The sequence below is a fragment of the Anser cygnoides genome, chromosome Z (genome assembly GCF_040182565.1).
Source record: "Anser cygnoides isolate HZ-2024a breed goose chromosome Z, Taihu_goose_T2T_genome, whole genome shotgun sequence".
In the NCBI taxonomy this organism is placed as follows: Eukaryota; Metazoa; Chordata; class Aves; order Anseriformes; family Anatidae; genus Anser; species Anser cygnoides.
Window position 1 is genome coordinate 34,729,173 of NC_089912.1, and position 27,815 is coordinate 34,756,987.

General features: G+C 41.3%; 1 protein-coding gene across 1 annotated transcript; it reads left to right on the forward strand.

Moving 5' to 3' along the window:
• Positions 1-393: 393 nt before the first annotated feature.
• LMNB1 (lamin B1) lies at positions 394-27,694 on the forward strand. The gene is made up of 11 exons (XM_048051206.2): positions 394-822; positions 11,144-11,300; positions 12,487-12,612; positions 13,647-13,817; positions 15,184-15,309; positions 18,559-18,779; positions 19,713-19,938; positions 24,952-25,056; positions 25,508-25,627; positions 26,337-26,447; positions 26,763-27,694. Exons 1-11 carry the CDS (start codon positions 470-472, stop codon positions 26,802-26,804), a joined length of 1,758 nt encoding a protein of 585 aa, XP_047907163.1. The 5' UTR covers positions 394-469; the 3' UTR covers positions 26,805-27,694.
• Positions 27,695-27,815: the final 121 nt, after the last annotated feature.

The window sequence follows — 27,815 nt, forward strand, 5'->3', positions numbered from 1 at the left end:
CGAGCTCAGCCTGCAGTCAGGGACACGACGCCTCACTCGCAGCGCGCCTTCAGGAGCCAGACTGGCACCAGATCAGGCGCATCCACACGCCACCACCGAAACCTGGCTCGAGCCGGCTCCGCATAATTACATTAATTACATTTCGACTACTACAACGCCAGGGAGGCGTTGGGAGGAACCGGGGGAGGGGGGCAACAAAGGGCGATGGGGCCGGTCCCCTCAGGAAGGGGGGGGGAGGGGGGCGGGGAGGTGTCTGACAGTTGCAGCCGGCGGCGGGTTTTGAATCGCGCCTGGCGCGGCGGGCGCGCGGCCCGCCTCGGCGCGCCATTGGCCGCGGGCCGGTCACGTGGGCGGCGGCGGCGGCGGGTCGGGGGCGCGGGCCGGCGGGGCTGGGCGGGCGCCGGCCATTTTGCATCGCGGCGCCGAGCCCGCCGCTGCAGCCCGGGTGTCTCCGCCGCCTGCCGCCGCCATGTCGTCCGCCACGCCGCTGGGCCCGCGCTCGCGGGGCAGCGCGTCCGCCACGCCGCTGAGCCCCACGCGCATCTCCCGTCTGCAGGAGAAGGAGGAGCTGCGGCAGCTGAACGACCGGCTGGCCGTGTACATCGACAAGGTGCGCAGCCTGGAGACGGAGAACAGCGCCCTGCAGCTGCAGGTCACCGAGCGGGAGGAGGTGCGCGGCCGCGAGGTCACCGGCCTCAAGGCGCTCTACGAGGCCGAGCTGGCCGACGCCCGGCAGGCGCTGGACGACACGGCGCGGGAGCGGGCCAAGCTGCAGATCGAGCTCGGCAAGGTCCGCGCCGAGAACGACCAGCTGCTGGGCAGGTGAGGGGGGGGGGGGTCCCTTCCTTTCCCTTCCTTTCCCTTCCCTTCCCCTCCCGGGGGAGGCGGAGGAGGGCTCCCCCCGGCGCCGGGCCCGTCCGGGCAGGGAATGAATGAGCGGGCGGCGGGAGGAAGCAGCGCCGCCCCGATCCGCCCCGGCGGGAAGCGGCGGCCCGGCCCCGAGGCGGGGCGAGGCATCGTAGCTATGCACCCCCCCCCCCCCCCCCCCAATCCCTCCAAAAACCATCTTAATTCAACCCCGCTGCCACGGGCAGGGTCGTCTCCCACCGCGCCAGGTTGCCCACAGCCCCGTGCACCCTGCTTGTTTTTATGTGACTCGAGGCTCGGCTCTGCGCCTGCTGTAGTTCTCCGTTAACAAAAGAAAATTTGCTGCTTGGGCGTTTTTTCCCGCCATTTGGGCTAGCAAAGTGCACCTGATGTCGCTCTTGCTACGCCATACCTTATCTATGGATTAATCTTGAAAGAAAAACAAAGAGCCGTCGTTTTAATCCTGCTCTGTTCTCGTATAATCTGATAATTTTTATTTTCAGTTAAATACAGTCTCGGTTCTGATTTTGATAATGGAAAAGATACTGCCCTGATGTTTTCATGTGTCTACAGATATTTCTTACATTGTCTGGACTCCTAACGTGGCTTGCTTTGCATGCTTTATTGTGTGCTGATAAACAGCAAGTCCTTGTGGTTGCTCTTTGTCAACCCATGGAAGACATCTATTACAAGCGATATTGACAGTGGAAAGGAAAGCAAAGTGCAGCTGCGGATGGGCATCAAAATGACTTGAGAGACTAGCCAGGAATTTCCATCTCTTTGTGACTTGATGGGGAAAGATATGTTCTTCTCAGAAGCTGACAGATGAATAGGTGGAGGCTTAGGATGAAGACACAATCTATAGGAAAAGCCATTACTGCTTCTTCCCTTTCCGTGGCTGTAATTGAGACATTTTAATAATGTGAGCGTGAAGGTTCTTCATGTTCTCATTTTCATTTTCCTGTGCACTGATAACCAATGCAAAAAGATGACTAAAAATTGTTCTTGTGCTGCTGCTGTGGCCTCTTATGAAGATGAGTGTAATATTCCCTGATATTAATACCTGTCTGAGATCGTTTTGTTGCACCACAAAGCACAATGAGATTTTAGTTCCGGGCTAGAGCTACTCGGTAGCTTAGTGAGATGAAGACTCACTGCTGCATAAAACTGCAAGATTCTATGTAAATGTGTCTGTGGTTATTTGTAGTTTGGCAGACCTTATTATGGCATGTAGTTTCTTAGGTCATCTTTGGGTATTTTTAAGATGCATATCTTGGAGATACCTAGGCTAATCTGTAACTTTGTTGCCAAAGTTTTCCAAAGAAAAGGTGAATTTTTTTCTTCCCATATGGAAAATTCCTGTATTTGGAGAAAAGTCCCTGACGGTTTCTTTATTACAGCTGTTTAAATGTATTAAAAACCGGCAAAAACACACTTAAAATACTTTGCACAAATGTGCATGGGTGTACTTTAGGACTACAGATTTCCATTTGCAAAGTGTAGTGAGAATTCACATTCTCTTAACACAAATTTCTTTGTTCTTTCAGAAAGCTAAGTGGAAGTGTGGTGTATGTGCTGGCTGTGGCTTAAATACTGGGTAGATCAACCATACTAGTTCTTGCAGAATATCTAGGCCTTCTTTGCAAAATACTCATCCTGGTCATTGGAGTGGGATTCATCTCACCTACTTTTGGTTGTGTAAGGTTGTAGATGGACACAAATAAGCTCCCTGTGTGGTGTGTTGCTGTGGAAGGAAACAGTACCCTATCTTCCTACCACCTTCCTATAATTCTGTCCTTCATCTTGGTTATTCACTTATTAATTTAGATCATTAAGAATGCAGAAAGTTGCTCACTTCTGATATAGAAAAGTACCAGGGCTGGCATATAGGCTGTTACTGAGGGAGAGGGGCAGGCTGTGTGGGACTGAGTCTGCTGCCAAGCTGCAAACCATTGTCTTGGCTTGGGTGTCCTGGCAGCCACATCCTGAGAGTCAGACTAGTGGTGGCTGGTTATTTGGTTTCCTTTAAAGTCACTGGAGATAAATGGTAGAATGAATTCCTCTATCGAGTCATCTTGGGACTGTGGAAAGAGCACTGATGACTGGCTATTTAGTTGGCTGACTTTGGGCAAAATGATTTCATGGCCATCGTGCTCCGTTTGAATATTTCTGTAGGTGGTTATTGTTTCTCCAGATACACGCACAGCTCTGCTTTCTTTAGTTAGTACAAAGTTCTTCTGCTGCACTTTTTTATTATTCCAATCCTCTTTCAGTCCCTTGGCTTCCTGCCTAATGAGTGCATCGAACTGGATCTTCTGGTCACTTCCAAAGTTCTGCAGCACTTCTACATTTCAAGGCTCATTCACTTATTTATTTCCTGTTAGTTGACTTCAGTCTCAGACATATGGTGTGATTTCATGAACTTGAGTACCAGAACTCCGTTCTGTTCTCATTTTTAGTCCCGCAAGAAAAGCTGCATTTTTTCTAAAGTTGATGCTGCTATATATGCTGGAGTCTTCGCATGCTCTGCTTGCAGAGTTCCTGCCATGCAGTGGGTACTGCTGTAACTAAATGAATATGAAGGCTTCTCTTAACAGTTGAAATATTGAAGAAACAGGAAAAAAATGAGGTGAAGAAAATAAACTTACTCTGTTCTGAGGAAACAAGAGGGAGGATAAGTTGTTTTCTGAAAGCAAAAACAGACATAACAAGAAGGGGGGAAATAAGCTGAAATAAATCTCACATCTGAAGACTGTATTGTGGAAAAATCCACGTATCCTTAAGCTTAGATGTACAAAACTCCTGGAAAAAAGGGAAATCTGTTCCTCACTTGTGAAAGAATTGGGAGAAGTTACTGATTTAACAGTATTTCCATTTTTTTCCTGATTAGGCAAGACTTTACTGTATGCTTTCCTGTTGGTGATAGCTGTTGTAGAGAAATTCCTGCATTTCCTTCCTTCCTTTAAGTAGTATGCTCAACTGTGATTACTACATCTCTGGATTCAAGGGCTGTAGGAAATGTGATCTGTAGTTCAGCAACATAAGTTCATTGCTAATTAAAACCACAGTTTTGGGAACTGTGGGATCCTTGTTCTTGCTTCTGTAGCCACCCACTTTTTTGTTTCACCCCTGTTGAAACAAGTATTAGCGTGGCTACCCAGTAAGCTGAATTGGGAAACTCAGAAATTAGCACCAAGCTTTAAGCTGTTAATTTCACTCAGAACGACCCTCCCACCACAGGACAGCCTTGGCTGGGATTTTGGATTACTGCAGATTTGGGCTGGGTGGAAAGACGTGAGCAGACGATGCAGGCAAAGTAGGGAAAGAAGTGTTGATGTGAAATATCTAAGGATCACTGAAGTGGCAGACAGAAACGTGGGGCTCCATCATTCCAGCACCCTTCTGACTGGATGAAGTTTCTGCTTTTGGGTGGAAGCGTGTCAGGCTTTCATAACTTGCAACAGCTGCAAACCAGGGAGAACTGCAGAGCAAAACTGGTGGAAGAAAGTCCTCATGTAACTTGAGCAATTAACCTGACAGCAGTTCACGCTGTGAAGTTTGACACAGCTGTGTCACCTGGTAATGTTAAAATATGTGAGGACAGTTCAGTTGTGGGGCTCAGTGTTGCTGTATCAAAGATACTGGTAAAGGGTACAATGGATTGTCAGTTGTTCTAGAGTGCAAAAATCTAGTGAAGTAGTTGTGGCAAGGAATTAGTTTTAAGCATTTTTAATATTAAAGAGGTTATCTCTATCTCTTTTGAGTTGTGTCTTCAGTCTGCCCTCTTCATCCTTATTCAGAAGTGAATATCTAATATGGGATCAGGCAGTAATAGCCTAATAAATACCAGTAATAACTATGTATCATCCTAACTATTACTGTCATAATTGCTGTGCCAGCAGGCAGCACTGTGCAGCTGGTACCCCGAGCAACTGCTCAGAAGAGCAATGTTAACACAGGCAAAGTTGCAACAGCTGTTCAAGGGTTTCCCGTGGTGCGCATGTGGTATGCTGCAACGAGCTAGAGGTACAGTTTGTGCAGCTGATTTAACACTTTTCAATTTTTGTTATGGTGGGTGGCGTTGGGAGGTAAGGTAAAGATGAGTGGCTTGGGAGCTGCCGGGCTTTAATCAGAACCCTGTCACAGTTCTGATCTCTCCCGTAGAGACAGCATCCCAGAGAGGTAAAGAGGGGAGTAATTAACGTGTTGCACAATAACTTAAAGTCAAATGTAAGAATGTTTCTTGAGTGATCCAAGCGTGTGTCTTCCCTGCAGGGTAGGATGTAACGACATCCTGTGACTTGCTGTGGGGTAGGACCTGAGAGCTAAAGGTTTGTTCTCAGATACCTGGACATGTAATGATAAGTCAGAGCTGTAGATCTGGAAAGTAAGCTCTAGTGATAAATTTCAGCCATGTACAGAAATTGCGACTGCTGCTGTCTAAGACAGTGAAATTATGACAGAACGTTATTTCATCAAATTCCTGCTGTATCTTGCTACCCTAGTTTAGAGTTGTTTAGACAACTATAAACAGTTTGTTCTTCAGCTCATTTGAAAAGTTTCGGTACTTTTTATTTTTTACCTTCTAGAGGGTTTTATTAAACAAACTCTTGTCTAAGCATGTTCTGCAGAAATTTTATGGGTACTACTGTCATTTAGAAAACAGATTACTTGTAGTGTGGGGGTTTTATTGAAAATTCAAGGTGCAATTGCATCTTAGAGCTGTAATCTAATCAGCATTTTGAAGTACTTCAAATTGTTTACTCATGTTTTAAGGTGTACTTGGACAGGATTGTGACTGATATATATATATAAATCTGGCAAAGGGTTCTGCACAACTGTGGGACCTCAGTTTAATTTTGCTGCAGATAGTGAGTTCTGTGTTTTAAATCAGAGGAGATTATTTTCCTTGTCACGTTAATCAGTTTTCAAAAGTTAGTGCACCTGTGAGAGCCTGTACCTTCTAACAGCAGACCTATTGTTGATTTCTTCCTGCCTTTCTCCCCCTCAATTATTGAAAAAAGAAAAAATATATGGGGATTTAGTATTAATCACGTTCTTTTTTATAAACATGAAGTGCTGTAGAAAAAAGACTAGATACTCTGCTCATTTGGAATGTTTAATCATGGTTAAAATGGCTTCATACCACTCTTGTGGATTCACAGAATCACAAAATTGTAGGAGTTGGAAGGGACCTCGAGAGATCATCGGGTCCAACTCCCCTGCGAAAGCAGGTTCCTTAGAGCAGGCTGCCCAGGTAGGCGTCCAGACGGGCCTTGAATATCTCCAGAGAAGGAGACTCCACAACCTCCCTGGGCAGCCTGTTCCAGTGCTCCATCACCCTCACCGTGAAGAAGTTCTTTCGCATGTTGGTGCGGAACTTCCTGTGCTCCATCTTGTGGCCATTGCCCCTTGTCCTGTCCCCACAAACCACTGAAAAGAGGTTGGCCAAATCCCTCTGTCTCCCACACCTCAGGTGTGTATAAACATTGATAAGATCCCCACTCAGTCTTCTTTTCTCCAGGCTGAACAGACCCAGGTCTGTTCAGTGAACTGGTCATCAGTCGTTGAATCCTAACCTATCTCATGATTGGGCAAATACAGAAAGAAACTCATTCGATTTTATGAAACCATGTGTGCATACGCTTCTACACTTCTTTTTCAGATCCCGTAAAAATAATGAATTTTGAGCAGTGGCTTGATGCATGCAGTACTTGCATAAAGGCTCTGCCAAGACTTGTGGTTAGAGTAGTTGGATTCACGTGGTCAGCTGAGCTCTTCAAGAAGAGACATGGTTGAGCAGTAAGTGACTGGGGATATGCATTCAGCAATAGTCTTAAACACTCACCATTTCCAGTCAAATAAACTGGATAAAATGAGAAAGCTGAAACCAAGTTACATATATTAGCTTACAGAAGTGGCAAGCGTGTCCTATCACTCTTATTGTCAAGTTGATATGTTTACAAAATCATTAATGTTTTCAGACAGATGTCTCTTACGTTTTTGTAAATTGTATACTTGCAAAACACAGCTTTATTGTTTCTTCTCCTTTAGGGGAGAAGGAAAAACAAACAAACAAAAAAAACAAAACATGGAAAACGAATGCTTCATATTTTATTTACCTAGCCGTCAATGACTAGATTTATTCTTTAGTTTTTCACGTTTTTCCACAATTGGTGGAAAATGAACACAATGTGCAATAACATGTAATTTTATAGAGAAGTAAGCATGGTCTGCGTTATCATTAGTTACAACACTTGTATAGTTGTTTCTTGAATTAGCTGAAAACTAAATTTTTTTGAGGTTACTGCTGGTAATGCTTGCTTTTGTGATCTAGCTGTCTAAATACAGGCAGAAATGAATTGAGGGTTGCTGGGAGACTGGAAGGGATCTTCCCTAGGGTGCTTGGTGTCTTGCACTTGGTCAGCTTCAAAGGAACTTCAAATCGCACCCAAGCTCAGCTTAAGATCTAGCTGCTGACTGAAAGGAGCAGTCATTAAGTGTGTGGTTTTATCTGACCCCAGGGGTCTATTCATCTTACTAAACCGGTGTAAAATTATTTTTATCTGTTTGCAGGATGGCTTTTCTGCTAGCTTAGTAGGAAATTCAAGGAGATTGCAAGAAGTTCTAGGGTGTTCCGTGAACTTTAGAGATGAGGAAAGAGGAAGGGTGATTGCAAGAGCATGAAAGGGAAGCCTTCCTCTTTCACTGAGCTATTCAGTGTCTTGGCCATTTCACTGGTTTGCAAACCGAGTGGTTTAGTTAACTCACCAGAGCAGTGACAGCACCATGGCATTTGTATTTTTGAGAGCTTTGAATTAGTCTTGAATCAGATGCCACAGGTAACCACAGTACCTTAGAGTTGTATGAGCTCATTTATTCTGTTTTACGAGCTATTTTGTGGGAACGGTGGGCAAATCAAACCATCTAGAACTCTGTTCATTGACTAGGCTGCATCTGGTGTGAGAAACTATCTTGTGTAAAGGTGTTGTAGGCAGATGTACCCCAGCGTCAGAGTTGCTTGCACTCTCGAGAGTGGCACTGTGGCGTGCTTGCTACTGTCAGCTTGCTTAGGGAAAACAGATTGAGTTGTCTTGCAACTCTGTTAATGAGAGCAGTGCTGGCAGTATCAGTTGAGAGGCATGCTGCAGAGTCTCTGTGAGTTGAGTGATACAGGTTATTTGAAGTGCAAGTTCTCCCTGAAGTACAGAGAAAATAAAGGGGAACTGTCTTGTTTTAGGTCAGATCTTAGTTCTGCATTATTTTGACATAAATCACACAATTCCTTGGATAAAAAGATCCAAGTGCTACAAAGAGAGAAAAGCAGGTTTCTTCTTTGAAGAAGAGGCGAGCCAACAATTAATTCTTCACTTTTGTTTCTTTCAAGAGCAGAAGTACTTGAAGGAGCACAGTTCTGAACGCTGCAACAAGGTGTTTGGTTTTCTTTTTGTTTTCCATTTTTGTTTGGTTTGTTTTAAAATGCAGCTTCAGCATATCAACAGTTAGCTTTTTTTCCTCTACAGAAAGCTAAAGCTCTTCCTGTTAAAATTACTGAGTGTAAGGGTGAAGTATGTATTGTATATATTTGATGTTTGTTTCCGTAATTCAGAGGTTTTTCTGATCTTGTTGACCTTCTTTCCCATATTTCTTTAGGGCTGGGATGACACTTCTGAGTTGCTGAGATTTCATCTGGCTTTCAGCAAATGAAGTGTTGAGCTTCAGTTTCTGTTTTCTTCTTGAGAATGTGTTCAGATGAGTTGTCTCATAGTTAGCTCATAACACTAATAACTAATAACTAAATTTTAATTCTTTTTTTTCTTTCTTTCTGAGTATGACTTCAGTCATATTAAATTATAGGATAGCTTCACAGCCAGTCTTGTTACAAACAAGCAAGGGGCGTGCTTGATGTAACTGGCAGTGCTTAACTTAGTAGTACAGGTAGTGTATTAGGTTTTAATAATTGTTGTTGCTAGTCCACATCACATACCTTTCTCTGTCTCAGTTGCAAGAACTCTGTTCTCAGCTGCCTACCAGTTTGTAAGTGATAGAGGTATTTGCACTGGGGGAGAATAAAAACTTAAAAAAAAAAAAGTTACTTTATTTAAGGAGTATAGAGAATCTTCCCATTTTGAAGTCCAGAATAATTCAGAGAGGGCCACACTACAGCTCTCAAAGCAGTCTATTCATATAGGACTTCTAGTCTCAGGATCCAGCTTGACAGGCTTGACTTTAGCATGAAGCATTATGAGATAGGTTGAGTGAGAGTTTCTGCATTTTTTGGATAAATGTTATCCATCAGTGATAAAACAGTGAGGACCTGGTGTGGGCCCTCATCCATCCCAATAGACGATTGAGAGATTTTTACTGTAGGCGTACACCACAGTAAGACATATTTCCCTGTTTTTCCTCCTCTGCCACACAGTATCCTTGAATGCTGAAGTTCTTAGCAGGCCTGGGGGGAGAGGAATGACAGGGTGGCATTACTCCAATGAGTAATGGAGATGTAAGTAAGAGCCCACATGGCCAAAACCTAAATTCTGTGCTCTGGTCCGACCTATGGACCTAACTGTTAAGAACTGGTGGGTCTAAGAAGTGATGGGTAAAGTGCCATTGAGGAACTAGATAGCATTGTTGTACTGGGTGGTGCTGAGCAGCAGAAGTGACAATAAATGCTTGAAAATATGTTGGAGTTTAGAATAGCCTGTGTGTCTCGGCTTTTGCTGTGTATGACCGCAGTGAGTATTGTGTTACCCAACAGAGATGGGATTAGCTTGTACTAAGTCTGTTACATAAAGCCTGCCATCTTGTGGCTGTAGTGCCTAAATCATCCCCAAATTACTTCCGTTTGTAAAGATTTTTTTGCAAGCCTTTTTGCACACTTTTCTCTTGAGCATGATATTAATTGCATGACTTATATGTTATTTTGGAAAAGCCTCTTTTTAAATATAGAAGTCTCTCATTTTTAAAATTGTAGGTTGATTTATTTGACTGGTCTCATTTTGATGAGAAGCTTTGCTTTTGTTTCTTGTATGTTCTGTGCCTTGATTTGAAAAGTAGTAGATGTACTAATGCTTTAACCCTTTGAATCTAGTTCTTAAGAATCTTCACCTATTTTTAGTCTCCTCAGTGTAGTGTTGTGAATACTAATTTCTTTTCAGAGGAGTGTGAAAACTGGACAGGAACCTGCTAGCTGTTGTCCTAATCTATCCATTCCTGTAAAATGTTCGTTTGATTATAAGCATTTATATATGCTACTTCCTTCAGTAGAAAAATCTGGATATCCCAGAGAGAAAAGAATAAACATTTTAGAATTATTTTACTACTTATTTGATTGCTTTATTTGCGTACATCCTTCTACAGAGTAACCCCATGAGACACTGTTTGACCACTTGCATTGACCTGAAAACCAATTTGAATGGTAATTTGGAAACCCTGAGTGTTTTGTCTTAAAGAAAAAGACATCTGTACCTCATCACCAGTGCAGTTTCACTGATGGCATGGACTATCGTATAGACGGGACATGGGTATCTTTCCTCTGATCTGTGGACTTTACCATTATGTGTTGCAAAACAGCTCACTATGCTGCAACTTCTACTTACAGCTTTTTCATAGTGAACATTGATTTTAATTGAGAAATTGGTCTGTTGCTTGGAAGAGGGCTATTTGCAGCCCAGACAGTGTATTTCCACAAATTCCTACCTGGATAAAAGACAACAAAGATTATTTATTTCCACCCTATGGAAAGGGCCTCTTGATGTGGGAACTTATTTCTGGTAGGAACTTATTAAAACTGGTGTGGACAGGGCATTTTTGCAGAGGCTTGCTAAAGAGAAAGTGGAAAAACCTTTAACAGACACAGTTTCTTCCCCGTTCCATATATGTCTTACTTTTAAGATCCCTTGACATGCTGTGTTTCCCCTATAATAAGGTCTCTACAGCTCAAGCAAAGTATTCAGCTGTTGCTATGTAGAATCACAGAATCATTAAGGTTGGAAAAGACCTCCAAGATCATCGGGTCCAACTGCCTCCCTACCACCAATATCGCCTACTGAACCACGTCCCTAAGTACCACATTCAGCCTTTCCTTAAACACCCCCAGGGACAGGATGACAAAACAGATCTGATGAGTTTAAATAAACTGAATTAATTTAAGCCAAGACAGTGTTTGTCTTAAGTGTCTGAAGTTTGATGTTCAGATTAGACCTTGTTTTATTAGTCACCAGCCTATTTTGGGGCATTTCTACATTTTCTTACATCTTTCTCTCCTTTATTCCAGCTATGCAAAAAAGGAGTCTGATTTTAATGGAGCCCAAGTCAAACTTCGAGAGTTTGAAGCAGCACTCAATTCTAAGGAAGCTGCACTAGCCACAGCTCTTGGTGATAAGAAAAGTTTGGAAGGAGAACTTGACGATTTAAGAGACCAAATTGTACAGGTGAGCAGGCATATTTAACTATTAAGCTTCTGTCAATAGATGAGGTGATTTGTGTATAATACATCTATAGTATAAACAGCATGTCATTGTGGTAAAATGCAACTCTGTAGCCAAAATATGAATACAAATCTGTCATATGGTCAAAACTAGAAGAAAGTTATGTATCAGAATTGGAGACAGGTGGAATTCAGTGTCTGTGTCCAGTATGGTTTGGTTTATGAACAGCATGAATGGTGAAATAGTGCTTTTAAAACTGCAGACTCTGTGAAATAGAAAGGAATAACACTTATATTGACAAACAGATCAAGAGCTCAAAATAAACTTGACAAACTGGAGAACGGGTTGTGGGGAAGAGACAGACTTCACAAACATAGGCAATGAATAACTAGCTCAGTGCCAGTTTTCCAAAGGAATCTGGAAGTTGCAGTAGACAACAAACTGCATGGACGGCATGGTTGTAGTCTTGATATTCAAGACTACTGCAGTCAGTTGTCTGTGTAAGTCAAAAGCAGACCAAAAAGTGTCAGTTTTAAATTGCAGCAAGATTCCATATAAAGGTTAAGAATAGTTGTTCAATAGGAAAGTTGGTGAGGCAGTGAGAGAGTGCTGGAGAAAAGACACTGTAGTTGTTCCTCATAATGGGGAAAGACACGTGTACCAAGAACATAGAGTCCATTTTCCATGGAAGCAGAAGTATCAGTATGGTTTATACTTCAACGTGCCTCCTACCTTTGAGTTTGTGATTCTCTGTGCACTCCATGTGGTTCTGCCTGTGGCTGTCTAGGTCCTGGGCATCTGATAAAACAAAGAAATTCGTGTGCTAGTTTGGTTGACCCTTTGAAGCATCTGATTTGCAATTTTAAGCAACACTACCTCATAAGAATGAGTTTAGCAGACATCTGAAACCGGGAAGCTGGTATTTGCCAAGCAGAAAAAAATGAAGGTTTGTAAGGACATTTGATAACTATTATTAAAATGCAATTTATCAATGTGCAATATCTAGAATTCACTTGTGCAAGGAATCACAAAGGGGGGAAAAATGCATGAGTGCTTTCAAATACTGGATTTGATTGTCATGTTGAACCCTAAAATGTAGCTAATTAACTGTACATGTAGGTAGGTGAGGTTATTGTGTTATGTGAGTTTTGCTCTATTTGTTGTGCTAAAGATTTTTTCTTTCTTAAAGCTTGAAGCTTCTTTAGCTGCTGCCAAGAAACAGCTTGCAGATGAAACTTTACTGAAGGTGGATCTGGAAAATCGTTGTCAAAGTCTCATTGAGGATTTGGAATTCCGTAAAAATATGTACGAGGAGGTAAATTACCTTAGTGTGAAATATTTGTATTTATAACGGAAAGAAGAAACTTGGGGGGTAATTCTGGAGTAGTAGAATAATTTGGGTTGTGATGGACCCCATCTATTTTAAACTCCCACTCAGAGCAGGATTTATTTCTATTCTAGCTGGAAGATTTCCATCTTTTTAGTATAGAAAAATGTGAACTCAGAGCTATTATAAATGGTAAAATAGCTTCACATGTTACGTTGTTTTGTGTTTAAATTCTGCCAACGGTATTGCAATGTGCAATCTCTTCATAGTGTAAGTAAGTAGATTAATCATTTCTCACATTGTGCTTCTATGAGAAGTGGTGAGTGACACTCAAACACATGCTATGAACTTTTTTTAAATTTCAGAACTTTCTGATAGGATACTTTTGAAGAGTATAAACAGTTGCTGGGTATGTCTTTTAGAACTCCTCTTGCCACACTTCCTTCCACTTGTTAGTGCTTCAAGGTTTTCAGGAGAAAAGCTAATGTAACAAAAATAACCTAACCCTACTGTATTTCATTCCACGTGCGCGTTTCCTGCTAGTTCTGTTTTCAGCTTAGTTAGTGTTTAGAATCCTCTTTTTTTTTTTTAGCCACCAAGATCAAGCATACAAATAAACGGGAAAATGTTGATAGTGAAAGTGACTGTTTAATTTCATAGTACTTTGATTTTGATCAAGCATGAAAGATAGATAAGAATTGGGGGTTATTTCTAAAATCTAATCATATTGAGGTATATTTGTTGAAAATGTAGGCAGCTCTCAGAAGGAAATGTGACTTCACATGCTGATGGTATCCTAAGTGTTTTCAATTGCAAAATAAGGTGCTTTGCTGGTCAGACAGGATGCTGGTCAGACAGGAAAGTGGCCCTGTGAGAAACCTGCAGTAGAAACGGTGTTAAACTACTCTAATGAAGACCCACAAGACTAGCTAAAAAATGTATTGCTAGCTACTCAGTAGGTAGTCTTCTGTAGTTTGTTTTGCCTCACTTATTGAATGGCTATTTTATTTTTCTGGTTTTAGGAAATCAATGAGACAAGACGGAAACATGAAACTCGCTTAGTTGAGGTTGACTCTGGTCGCCAAATTGAGTATGAACATAAACTGACCCAAGCACTTCAGGAAATAAGAGAGCAGCATGATGCACAAGTGAAGCTGTACAAAGAAGAGCTTGAACAGACTTACCGTGCCAAAGTGAGTCTGATATTCTTTATTTTTGCTTTGGTAAATGGAAGTATCCTAACATAATTACTTGCATTTCAAAGGGTTTAATTCTGAAGCTTGGTTTAAAATCACAGTGTTTTTTGAAGGTAAATTTTCAGGTCTTATTTTAGAAGCAGATTTAAAACTCAAGCAGCACAACAATGTAAGTGTAGAAAGCACAGAGTGACTGAACTGTGTGGAAGAAGATTTGTACTGGGATTGCTACAAATTCAAGGAAGTTAATGTGTTCATTATAACTATATTGTAACAATCTTGATCAGTAAGGTGTCCTGTGTTTTGTATAGAGCTTATTTCATAAAATAGCTTTCTGAGAAGACAGCATCCTGAGTCCTCAGACCCTATATAAGAATTCTTGTGTGAAAACTTTACCACACCCAATGGTTTCTACTTCTACAGAAGAGTGAAAGCATATTCAAACTGAAATCAGTTATACTTCATAATTTCCTTCCTCTAAATGATTCAGCATTTCTGTAAGGAGGGATCCTGATGTCTCAACTGAACCCGGTTTCTGTGGCTGCTTGTTGCAGTTAGTGTTTTTAAAAACAAGGTGGGGTGACAGTATGCCGTTGCCTATCCTCAGGGCTTCAATCTGACTTGAGAAAACTAGACAAAGGAGGTAATTTAAAATAAGATCTAGCAAAAAAATCTTTTCCTGTTTTCTAATATGAAAAACCTTTCATAATTGAGTGGTTTTTGTTCCTTTTTCTCAGGTGTACTGCTTCTGTGCTTTCAGATTTATCTTAATTAGAAAGAAATCATACCATCTGATCTACAAGTTCAATGCTGAGTCTGTGGTGCTGCTCAAGTAGATGAGGTGGTGATCAGCAGGATGTTGTAGCTAGCTTAAATACATAAAAATATTTGTGTGAAGAAGTGATTAAAATGAAGAAGCAGTGGCACTGGCACTGAAATCTGAAGGCATGTTCCCAATGTGCTTAACTTGGCTGATAATTAGCATCAGTTTGCTAGTTTTTTGTAGAGAACTAGCAATTTTAGTTTAGCTTCTATTTAAGCATACTTAAGAAAGTATTTAAATAGATAAGTACTGACCAGCATGAAAACAGAACTTAGCAGTCCGACTTTCAAAGTTTCCATTGAAGATGTTACTAATGGGTATTTATTAATGGGTATTTATTTATCCTAGTATAAATGTTCAGAGGATTCTGATTTCAGATAGAGCAATATGAAATGGTAATTGAATTGCCATGTTTCACCCTTAAAGAGAGATGTTTCATTGTGTTAGAGCTGCAGAGAGGAACTTTGCAGCTTAGTGTAGCGTGTGTTTTTGTTTGGTGAATAATTTTTCTTTTAAATGTCTTAACTTGATCTACTGCAGCTTGACAATGCTAAACTGTCCTCTGAGATGAGCAATTGTACAGCCAACTCAGTCAGAGAAGAGCTTGATGAAAGTCGCATACGAATTGAAACGCTCTCTTCCCTCCTCAACAGTCTTCAGAAAGAGGTAACAAGCTATTTGTGACTCTTCAGTCCTGCTAATTAGTTCTTGATCTTTAATATAAAAAAACTTCTTTCCCTTAACTTGTAATTATGTTCAACTTCACGACTTGGATTTGTCTTTAAGGGTACAAACACTACCAGTTTTCCTATTATGTAGACAAGTTTGTCTCTGGAAAAGATCAGGTGATGTAATCAGTGTGTGTGAAGTTGCACAAGAAGTGGATTGAGACTTCTGTCTACCTAGCTCTTACTCCTGCCTTTACATACCATTGTGTTTCTTCTGGTGGCTCAGTCAATGTGTTTCTGAGGGGATTTTTTTTCCTTCTTTCTTAGTTAAATACCAATGTTCTGTTGCTTACATTAAGTGGCAGCTAGGTTCAGAGAACTTGCTTCTGAATTTGCAGGGTTATTTGCTGGGAATTTCAAAACTAACAAAATCGCCCTCTGCAAGTTTGACTGTACCTGTCCACCTAAAAAAGATTTTGCTGCTGTGCTTTTTGTAGTGCCAGTGGTGTTAACAAGTACAAGTTTCTTTTCAGTTTGCTAGCACTGATTTCAGCTAGCTTTCTTCTCTTGGAAGAAAACTCTTATCACTGATTGTATTTTGGATTACTAGCATTGAACACTGCAGCTGTTTCCACTAGGGTCTTCTATGTGACACTGGACTCATTTTCATAAACTCAATATCGAGTCTTAAGATTGGTAACTAATTACATTGGTCCTCTGCATCAGCCTCGTAGACTGCCTGTTTTCATTGTCTCTGAACTATGATGACTTCCTGAGCAGCATGCATGCATAGCAGACTTGGCTACGTAACACCAGGCAAGGTGATTCTGGGGCATTAGAATTAAAAAGAGGGTTTTTAGGAGGAAAAAGAAGGTTTATAATCTTTGGAAAAGAGGACGGGCCATTCACGAGGACTATAAGGCTGTTGCAAGGCTGTGCAGGGAAAAAATTAGAAACCCCAGAGCTCATCTGGAGCTCAATCTGGCTTCTGCTGTTAAAGATAACAAAAAATGTTTTTACAAATACATCAACACCAAAAGGAGGACTAAGGAGAATCTCCATCCTTTACTGGATGTAGGGGGAAACTTAGTGACAAGAGATGAGGAAAAAGCTGAGGTGCTTAATGCCTTCTTTGCCTCAGTCTTTAGTGGTAAGACCAGTTGTTCTCTGGATACCTAGTACCCTGAGCTGGTGGAAGGGGATGGGGAGCAGGATGTGGCCCTCACTATCCACGAGCAAATGGTTGGCGACCTGCTACAGCACTTGGATGTACGCAAGTCGATGGGGCCGGATGGGATCCACGCGAGGGTACTGAGAGAACTGGCGGAGGAGCTGGCCAAGCCGCTTTCCATTATTTATCGGCAGTCCTGGCTATCAGGGGAGGTCCCAGTCGACTGGCGGCTAGCAAATGTGACGCCCATCTACAAGAAGGGTCAGAGGGTAGACCTGGGGAACTACAGGCCTGTTAGTTTGACCTCAGTGCCAGGGAAGCTCATGGAGCAGATTACCTTGAGTGTCATCACGCGGCACTTGCAGGGCAAGCAGGCGATCAGCAGTGCTGGGGCCAGTCCTCTTCAGTATCTTTATTGATGATCTGGATGATGGGATTGACTGCACCCTCAGTATGTTTGCAGACGACACCAAGTTAGGTGCATGTGTCAATCTGCTCGAGGGTAGGAAGGCTCTGCAGGAGGATCTGGATAGGCTGGACCGATGGGCTGAGGTCAACTGCATGAAGTTCAACAGGCCAAGTGCTGGGTCCTGCACCTGGGGCATAACAACCCCAAGCAGAGCTACAGGCTTGGAGATGAGTGGTTAGAAAGCTGCCTGGCAGAGAAGGACCTGGGAGTACTGGTTGATAGTCGGCTGAATATGAGCCAGCAGTGTGCTCAGGTGGCCAAGAAGGCCAGCAGCATCCTGGCTTGCATAAGAAGCAGTGTGGCCAGCAGGGCTAGGGAAGTGATTATCCACCTGTACTCGGCTCTGGTGAGGCCGCACCTTGAGTACTGTGTTCAGTTTTGGGCCCCTCGCTACAAGAAGGAAATGGAGGTGCTTGAGAGAGTCCAGAGAAGGGTGATAAGGCTGGTGAGGGGTCTGGAGAACAAGCCTTACGAGGAGCGGCTGAGGGAGCTGGGCTTGTTCAGCCTGGCGAAGAGGAGGCTCGGGGGCAACCTTATCGCTCTCTACAGGTACCTTGAAGGAGGCTGTAGCGAGGTAGGGGTTGGTCTATTCTCCCACGTGCCTGGTGACAGGATGAGGGGGAATGGGCTAAAGTTGCACCAGGGGAGGTTTAGGTTGGACGTTAGGAAGAACTTCTTTACCGAAAGGGTTGTTAGGCATTGGAATAGGCTGCCCAGGGAAGTGGTTGAGTCACCATCCCTGGAGGTCTTTAAGAGACATTTAGATGTTGAGCTTAGTGATATGGTTTAGTGGAGGACTTGTTAGTGTTAGGTCAGAGGTTGGACTGGGTGATCTTGGAGGTCTCTTCCAACCTAGACGATTCTGTGATTGGTTTCTATGTCTGTCTTTTAAAAGATTTTCAGAGACTATCAAACAGAGAAAACATGGTTGGGGAAAGTAAATCTTAAAGATGTCATTATTGAGTTATTCTTTGATAAGCATTCTGTTCTGTGTGTAAAATAATAAATTTTATTTGCTTGATGTATTTTTTTTCAAGTATGTAACATTCTCTTTCCTTGTGGACCAATTACCACTAACTTCAGCAAGTAGGCAGACAAGTTTTCTCATTCACTCATTCTCATAGAACAAACCCTATTCCTTTAGAGAAACTTTCTGATAGAATTTGGAATTGGAAGCAGTAGGCTGAAGCAAGGAAGAGACATCTGAAAGAACACTTACTTATCACAGGATCTGAAGTTAACTGAGCTGCATTTTCATTCTGTGTTGTCCTGCCCAGCATGTCTTATGCAGTCTGACTCTTTAGATCAGTTTTTCTCAACTGAGTAAATTCAGCTGTGGGTAACACTTTCAGATTTCAGAGAAATTAAGTAGGTAGCTCTCTTCCAGAGTAGGTTGCAAACTTCACTGGAACTTAAGGTGTTATATTTTTAGAAGAAAATGTGGAGAACAGGAGGAAGAATATGGGTGAGTTTGAATTCTGAAAGGGAGGGAAAATGCTTAACCTATTTTTTTTTTGAGTTTGAGGTTACCTGAAAAGCAGAATGTTTGGAGATTTGAGCTTTCCTTTAGACCACTGATGTTTTGATGTCTTTTCACTGCTTTCTAGTCTAGAGTATGGCAAGATAGAGTACAAGAGCTTGAGGACACCTTGGTCAAGGAACGGGAAAACTGCCGCAAAATACTATCTGAGAGAGAGAGGGAAATGGCAGAGATAAGAAATCAGATGCAGCAGCAGTTGAATGACTACGAACAACTTCTGGATGTTAAACTGGCACTTGATATGGAAATCAATGCGTACCGGAAACTGCTGGAAGGTGAAGAAGAGAGGTATGAAAGAATATGGCAACAGATGTTGGTGTCTCTATATGCTTCACTTGCCTAATTCTTTTAAGAGGCAGTTCTGGGAATGCATTCATGAAGTGTCTGATACACCCTTAAGTCTTTGTGAGAGCAACCTGTTTGAGTATCAGACCAACAGTTCTCCCAGGGAACAGAGATCATTCTACTATCGAGAGTTGTCCCTGAGGAAATAGGGAATTGTCATTTGTGGGTCTATTTGGCACCACTACTAATACTGTTTTTCAGGGGTAATTACAGGGTTATTTAATTGTGAGCCACATGTGAGACGTTGCTAGAATAGTTTTAATACAGTAATAGCTATTATGATTACTCAGCTTATCAAATAGATATGGTTTTCACATGTGATCCCAGGCTTCAGCAATATTGAGCATTATTTTGCTTGGTACGCCACAGTTGTCATTTGAAATTGTTTGATATTTCAGTGTTTTTGACTGACATCACTCATCTGGGCTGATACCTCTCAAGTATAGGGATAAAATACAAAGAGTTGTGCCATTGGCTTTTTGCATAAATTTCATACAAAAGCATAAGCCCCTGTAAGACTGTTTTTGTTTTTTGTGGTGGTGGTAGTTTCTTTTTCTTTTTTTCACTTGTTCCAGATACCCAGGAATGCAGTCAATAGCAAAGGCGTAAAGATACTTTATAATGTTAACATAGTCCTTTAGTATTCCATGTTCCCAAAGCATTAATCACCCATTCAACAACATTTTATTTAATTTGTTAAAATACCTACAGCTTCAATTTTTGATGTAATGTTGTTTGTTTATAGTATTCCTTTACCTTTATCTATATAAATCTTTGGGAAGAGGAGGGGATAGGAAAAAATGTTATATAATTCAAGGTTAAAAAAAAAAGTAAAAACAAGTGTGGTTTGTGTGTGTCTTGTGTCCTTTGATTTAGGCTCAAACTTTCTCCAAGTCCGTCTTCTCGAGTGACAGTTTCACGGGCTTCATCAAGCCGTAGTGTACGTACAACCAGAGGAAAGAGGAAGAGGATTGATGTGGAGGAATCTGAAGCCAGCAGTAGTGTCAGCATCTCCCACTCAGCTTCTGCCACTGGAAATGTCTCTATTGAGGAGATAGATGTTGATGGAAAATTCATCCGCTTGAAGAACACCTCTGAACAGGTTAGAAAATGCCCATGACATGATTTTACTGTAGGCTGACAACTAGCGGTGGAAGGCATCCTCCGCAGTGGTCAGATCCCAGGCTTCATGTTAATTCTGGAGCTAAATTGGGCTCAATAAAAGATGTCATGAAGAAGTTAGTGTATCACAAAATGAGCTCTAGTACAGTATTCTGGGTTGATGATGGTTGGTTTTTATGATTTAATTTTCTTGGCAACTATTTTATCCCTAGGTATCCCACCCACCTGAGTGATGTATTACTCGTCAGAGTTTACCTTGCCAAGTGTGATCTGGCTTCACAGTTAACATTGTCACTGACAGCCTAATGTCTGCTTGCACCGTTTCGTATCTCAGAAGTCTCTTTTGAAGTTTGTCTCTGCTTTAAAAAGTCCCAGAAGAAATACATACTGATGGAAAATTAAGGTCTAAATGTAATTGTCAGTGTCCCTTCTATTTGCATATAACTTCTCTGAGTCATAGTTTTCCTTCCTTCTTGGTTGCATCCACAGTTTCTAGAAGTAGGAGCCCTCAATGCCTGTGCCAAAGCTTTCAGATTATTTTTCTCTGAGTAGTTTGACGTTCGTATCAGTTGGAGAAGCAAGACTGTATCTATTTATCAAAGGGTATTTCATTGAAGGAAGTGTTTTGTTACTCATGTTTTGATCCAAAGGATGTTAACTGTTACATTCAATAATTTGCTTCCTCCCAAGACACAGATAAATTCTACAAATCATCACAGGATAGGGCTGGACACTGGAGTATTGGAAAACCTTTGGTATCCCTTTGGACAGAGGGAGGTTCTTTTCCTCCCTTAGTTTGGGAGAAGAAAAAAAATGAACATTGCTTCAGTAGTGTGCCAGAATTATGGGACCTGGTTTCTTGTAACCTCAGTTTCAGAAGAGGTCTAAGTAATTCATGTTTTCTCATGTGCTGCCTGCACCTAAACTTTGTTCAGAATTGATAACTGTTCTTTGTTTTCAGTGTTACATAGGCTTTGTCTAATGTAGTCAGATCCTTTAGCTTTACCAAAAGGGAGCTTATCTTGATGTTTTAAATGGCAAAGATTAATCTGGTTCCCAGCATCTAAGTTTTCCCTCTAATAAATGAAGATACACTCCCCCAGGTGTCAATACATGAATTAATCTTAATTACCTGTCTGGGATAAGACTTACAGGCTGGGTGTGCCTATCCTTATTTACTCAATGGACAAAGCCTTAACATTTAGCTGTCTAGACCAAGACAGTTGTCTAGATGTCTTTAATTTACCTGAATTTAGCTTGCTTCTAATGAATCAGGACCTGTTATTTTTTCCCTTTCTGAGTTTTTTAGTAATCCCCCAATGCCTGTGTGTAACACATGGATTTCCCTCCTATTGTGGGCCACATCTAACTACACATTCATTGCTCCATGAGTGGACCATTGGTTCAGTTATAAGTAGCAACAGCTGATTCATGGTTATTGTACTTTGGCAGCAGTATAGCAATAGTCTGTAGCAGTGTTATAAGTTGTACTTGGAGATGCTCAGAAGTGTTGGACAGAGCAATGTATGTATCTAAATAGATAGAAAATATACTATACTCATTTAAAGAGGATTTTATATATTTTTATTGCAATGACCAACTGAATGTCAGCAGCCGTTAAGGTAAATAAGATTCTTTATTTTTAAATTATTAACTTTCCAGATTCCATCGTTTAATATTTGGAAGGTGTCTGTTGGTTGGGAGGGGGGAGAATTTAAGAAATCTATACCTGTTTTGAAATTGTCATCCCGCATTGATGACCTGTATATGTTTTCCTATTAGATTGGCCATATGCTTATCATGTAGTTGGTAGGCAAAAAATAATTGAAAGGAAAAAATAATGGAGGTCTAACAAAACGATTACATAGTGAGAGGTGTGCATATTTAGAAACATCTTTTAAGAAGACCAAAAGGGATGATTTATTTTCTAGAAAATCTTCTCGTATTATTTTCTTGTCTTAAAATTGTGCTTCCAAAAACATACTATGTATTTGTAAGATTTCTGTAGTATTTATTTAGACCAAGCTGTTAAAAAAAAGATGCAAACGATAAACATTAATTAAAAAAAAGTAACATCAGAATTAAAATGCAGGATGTATTGAGCTTTCTCTTGAAATAAGAGGTAAGATCAATTTGACTGAAACTGTAGCTATTTACATGCTGAAGGTAAATCAGCAGTAAATGTTTTCACTGAAAATTCTATATATTCATTTGTGGTGTAATGACCACACGGACACCAGGGTTCTTTTAGGGTCAGTAACCACTACTGCTTCGATGACATAACTTCAGCTCCCTCTCTCTTACTGAGGGCATAACTTCACCTTCCTTATTGAGGACAGGCTCCCTTCGTATACCATTTGCCCCACAGCAGTACTTTTCCACTAACTCTTCATTGGTCCACAACTTTCCCCGGCAACAGCAGACACTCAGCAACTACCCTGCCTTAACGGCTGGAGAACAAGCAACCCGGGACGGCAAGGTGTCTCCTGAATCACCCTTCTGTGTTCCCTCTTTACATTCCTGATGGCCTCCTCGTTAAGAGTCCGATGTTATCACCAGCCATGGGGCTTGTTGACCCCCGTAGCCACGCTCCCACGTCTTCCCCTTCTTTATTAACGTAAAAAAGTGCGATTAACACAAATTAAAACACAGAGGGAAAAACTACCAGGCATACTAATTCTATTTTTAACAAACTTTGTAACCACATCCCTGGGAGAGGCAGGCACTGAGTGCTGCCCAGCTGGGGGGGGGCTCTGGCTGCCCTTCCAACTCCTGGAGTCCTTGTTTGTGGGTCCTGCATGTCAGCGGGACCCTCCCCTACACTGTGTTTTGTTTGAGCTGGAATCCAAACCACGGAGGAGAGTGCTGTGATCATGTTAAGGCAGATGATGAGATGGCCGGACGGACCCATCGTGCTGACACCCTTGTAGGACCGGCTCCTGTTAACACACAAGCACAACCTCGGCCCCAAGTTATTAAAGTGCCCTTCCCAGTGATTGCTGCTTTAATTTTTTACCATGACTTGTGCCCTTTCTTTAACTGAGTTTCTACCAGATCTGTGTCCCAGATCTGTTCATTGCCTTTTCTCCTGCATGGACAGATGGAAGGACCTTCCTCTACCCATCGATTTAAAAATTTAAGAACATAGCATACTTTTAGCTATCTTTTCCTGGGGGTCATGCCCCTACTCCCCCTTTTTTGTTTTAGAAGCATAGCTTTTAGGGCACCATATAGGTTCCCAAGGGTTCAATAATTGCTTGACCCAGGGGGAGAATGAGGCATACCTGTCAGATGTTGAATACCCTACTGTTGAAAACAAAGTGGGTTGTACGGGCCCCATATCCTGGGCCATTATCTGTTTTTATCATCTTTGGAACTCCTAATTTCGCAAAAGCTGACAGAAGATGTTTACACACATCCTTTGCCTTTTCTCCTGCATGAGCAGATGCAAAAATACAATCAGAAAAGGTATCAACTGAAACATAAACGTAGCAAAGTTTTCCGAATTCTAGCAAGTGTTTAACAAACAATCCTTTAAGTCTATTACTATTAATGTCCATGACTGGGGGAGCATAGTTGGAGATGGCAATCCCGGTTGAAGTGCTCCCGTATCTTCCGTGACTTAATTAATTTTTTCTCAGATCATATAACAGTCTCCATTTTCCACTCATTTTCTTGATTACAAACACCGGAGAGTCCAGGACTAGATGTGGGAACAATATGTCTCGCTTTAAGTTGTTAAGCAACTCGGCCTTCGGGCCCTGTGTATCCTATTCCTCCCGGATCGAAGGGAAACAGATCCAGCTCCTTTTCAGGGCCTATAGGATCAAAAGGCACGTCCAGGTCACCAGGGGGTGTAACAGCAAAGGCCTGCGAAGGCTGTAGCGGCGGGGGGGCCAATGTCACAGCAGGCGGATCAGTAAATGAGCCCGCAGCTCCCTCACTATCTGGCAAACCACACGTTTCTGATTGTGGTCGCACATGGCTCTTTAAGGCCTCAGAGAGGCTCGCCAGGTGCTGAGGAATCCCACCGCAACCTTGTCGTTTTTAGTAGCAGAGTCTCACACCTTGAACTCAATTTGGTCCCGTGTTTCAGGATCGTAAACTGTCTGATTCGTAATAAAGGGAATAAGCTGGAAGGTTGCCAGAACATTTTTTGTTTCTAAGGACGTATGATTCCCCATAGCGTGCAACTGCTTACCTTCAGCCAGTGAGGGGCAGTTGTGTACGCAGGTCCGCTTCTCTCAGCTTGAGCTTCCTTCCAGCTCCGGTGCGCCTATTTCCAGCAGCTCTCAGTATGAGCTTCTTCCCAGCTCGGGTGCGCTTCTTTCCAGCGACTTTCAGTATGAGCTTCTTTGAGCGGTTTGCTCAAAACTCATCGTTAAGAGTCCGATGTTATCACCAACCAGGAGGCTTGTCAACCCCCATGGCCACATTCCCACATCTCCCTCTTCTTTATTAACATAAAAAAGTTTGTTTAACACAAATTAAGAAAGCACGATTAACACAAATTAAAACACAGAGGGAAAAACTACCAGGCATACTAATTCTATCTTTAACAACAAACTTTGTAACCACATCCCTGGGAGAGGCAGGCACTGAGTGCTGCCCAGCCGGGGGGTGGCTCTGGCTGCCCTTCCAACTCCTGGAGTCCTTGTTTGTGGGTCCTGCATGTCAGCGGGACCCTCCCCTACACTGTGTTTTGTTTGAGCTGGAATCCAAACCATGGAGGAGAGTGCTGTGATCATGTTAAGGCAGATGATGAGATGGCCGGACGGACCCATCGTGCTGACACCCATGTAGGACTGGTTCCTGTTGAAACACAAGCACAACCTTGGCCCTGAGTTATTAGAGGGTAGGGCCCTTCCCGGTGATTGGTGCTTTAATTTTTTACTATGACTTGTGCCACATGCATTGTGTCTTTATATGTAGCATACCCAACATGTGTAATAGAATGACTGCTGATGAAAACGTTTTTTCTTCTTTTTGTTAGGATCAACCTATGGGAGGTTGGGAGATGATCAGAAAAATAGGAGACACATCTGCTAGTTACAGATATACCTCAAGATATGTACTGAAGGCAGGACAAACTGTTACGGTAAGTTGTTGAGCTTCAGCTGTTCATCTGAAACAGGCTTTAGGCCAGTTTGTGTGTATCAGTATATATATCAGTATGAAGGCTTTAGCTTTGCTCTTACCGTACACATGTTCAGAAAACAATCACTTCCATTTATATTTGGCATTCATTATATCAATTGTTGGGAAAAATAACTCCTTGGTGAAGAGAACTACATTTTTCAGAAATTTGCTTTCTTTATGGAACAATAATTCTGACCATAAATAAATGCATTTACGTATTCAAAAGTCTGTATTAAAAATATATTTTACAGTAAAAAAAAATAATCTTTGGAAGTGGCTAGGCAGAGACTTGTATTTTTTTTAACAGGAGGAGATTCATTGGTGTCACCTAAATGGAATTCATTAACTCAATAGCATGGAAATGTATTATATAAGACTAGCAAGTAATGTTCATTTGTCACCTTTAACAGATTTGGGCTGCAAATGCTGGAGTAACTGCTAGCCCACCTACTGACCTCATCTGGAAGAACCAGAATTCTTGGGGCACTGGTGAAGACGTGAAAGTTGTACTGAAAAATTCTCAGGGAGAGGTAAAGTACCTCAGATACGTTTAAACTTCTTTGACTGTTTAGCCATCTCAGCATCTACCCCTATAAAGATGAAGGTAGAACCATTGTAAGAACTTTGCGCTTTAGTGCGCATGAGTGTCTAGTAAGATTTTCTGCTGCTGCTTTTCAACCCAGCAAACTGTACCTGTCTTAAACTTAATTGCAGTATAGGAATGTGATGTTTGGAAGCTTGTGGATTCTTTTATTTTCTCCCTGCCCTCTCCCTGTATGGAGTAGTAGAATGACTTGTTCAGGTGTTGCCCAGATGCCAAGAATTAGGCAGTGCCTTAAAATGTATTCTGAGGTAAAAGATTTTCGAGGTAAGCTTTTCTCCTTTTTTTAGTTTGATTTTCATTAAAACTGTTCATGGGGAGTTGGTAAGATTAAAGTTTTAATTTTGGGTAGATAAGTCACTATGACATGTAGCAGTTGAAGTAAATTACAATATATTTTTTGTAACAAATTTTGGAAAAACTTGACACGTGTCTTGGTAGAAAGACTTTTTAATGTTTCAGAGATTTAAAATCGAAGTGCTAGGAATGCTGTTTATGTGCTCTTTATGTACTGCTCTGCATAGACAAACTGTACAAGTAGCTTTCCAACCAGATGGCACTCCCATTTCTCAAAATACAAGTAGATTGGCATCAGATCTTTAGAGGAGTCAAGTCTTTAAAATGTAACTCTGTTGCAGGAGGTTGCTCAGAGAAGCACTGTCTTTAAAACAACTATACATGAGGGGGAAGAGGAGGATGAAGGTGAAGAAGAAGTAATTGTTGAGGAAGAAGACCTTTTCCACCAGCAGGTATGTGTTAACTGTTGTCCTACAGAGGTTATTTAGACAGTAAAAATCAGATATATAAGGAATGGATTTTTGAAGTTATGTTTGTGTGGTGGGTGTTCTTTTGTTAAATTTTTAAATTTAAATTTTGTTATTTTTTAAAATTTTGTTAATTTTAACGTAATGTAAGAGGTTGTATTACAGCTTTATGGCATTCTGACTCTTGGCTAGACCATACCAGGCTAGTAATTTCATATATTAAAAATATTCAGTATATTTTTTTGAGTTGCTAATCCTTTTACTAATGGATTTTTTTTTTCAAACCTGACTTCACAACAGGGAGGCCCAAGGGCATCTAACAGAAGCTGTGTGGTCATGTAAACTCCTACGGCCAGCCAGGTTCCTCAAATAATGGTAATTCTTGTCTACAGAACAGAACCTTCTCAGAAGCACAACATATTTTTGTATTTCCTTTATGTGAATTTTTAATCTGAGAGTGATGGCCTTAATTTCCTTTGTCACTGAAAAGGAAGTTTTGTAAAAGAAACTATCTGTAACTTTCTTGCAGGATGTGAGTTGTTGATTCTGAACAATGTACTGTTTGAAAAATGAAACTCTTACCCAGTTTTATATGCCAGGTTTTTTGTAATAGAAACCTTGCTGGAAGGGTAATACACCACTGCTTATTGGGGATTGATCTTAGACTATACACCTCTAGCCATGTACTGTTGACCTCTTTATATTTAGGTGCTGTTGGGGAAGGGAAAGGCATTTTCAATACTATGAACTCTTTTTTTACTGAAGACTTGGACTTTTTCTACAGCACAATCAAGGTTATGAAACTTTCTTATAGAAAAGAACAGCTTTTTGTTGTTGTTGCTTGTTTTTTTTTAAAAGAAATTTTAAAGAAAGCATAGCCCAGATGATCATGTGAGCACTCAGCTGATGAAGGATGCAGTACAACTTCCTATTGGTACTCTTTGCTTAGATTTCTTATTCTGAAAGGGGATACATGTTACATGCATTAGTTGTGTTGTTAAGATAGTGTAACCAGCTTAAATTTGCTTACGTGATTTTTTTAACAAAAGTATGTTTTAATATGGAATGCCTTGCTTGTTTACAGTTTTTAGGAACAAAACCAAATCTTTTAGAGATGTAGTCTACGTTTGTATGGAAAACAATTGTAATTTTGTCATTGTGGAAAGTTTTTGTCCTTTTTGCATTCATTTGATGTCTGAAAGCTTTGAATAAAAAGTATCTCTGTATAGACACTTCTGATAAAGCTTTTGGAATTTGTTTTGTGATAGAACTGAGCTAAAGTTGAATGATTGCTGAATATTTAGAATTGATAAGCTTTGAAGCTGGAAAAACTTCCATGTGAATGGAATAGTG

What these genes read in the sequence shown, in the direction of transcription:
- LMNB1 (XM_048051206.2), top strand. Translation starts at nt 470, where the DNA reads ATGTCGTCCGCCACGCCGCTGGGCCCGCGCTCGCGGGGCAGCGCGTCC. An exon ending in TAAGAGACCAAATTGTACAG is followed by an intron (nt 11,301 to 12,486) that starts GTGAGCAGGCAT and finishes TCTTTCTTAAAG; the next exon opens with CTTGAAGCTTCTTTAGCTGC. An exon ending in CTGGAAGGTGAAGAAGAGAG is followed by an intron (nt 18,780 to 19,712) that starts GTATGAAAGAAT and finishes CCTTTGATTTAG; the next exon opens with GCTCAAACTTTCTCCAAGTC.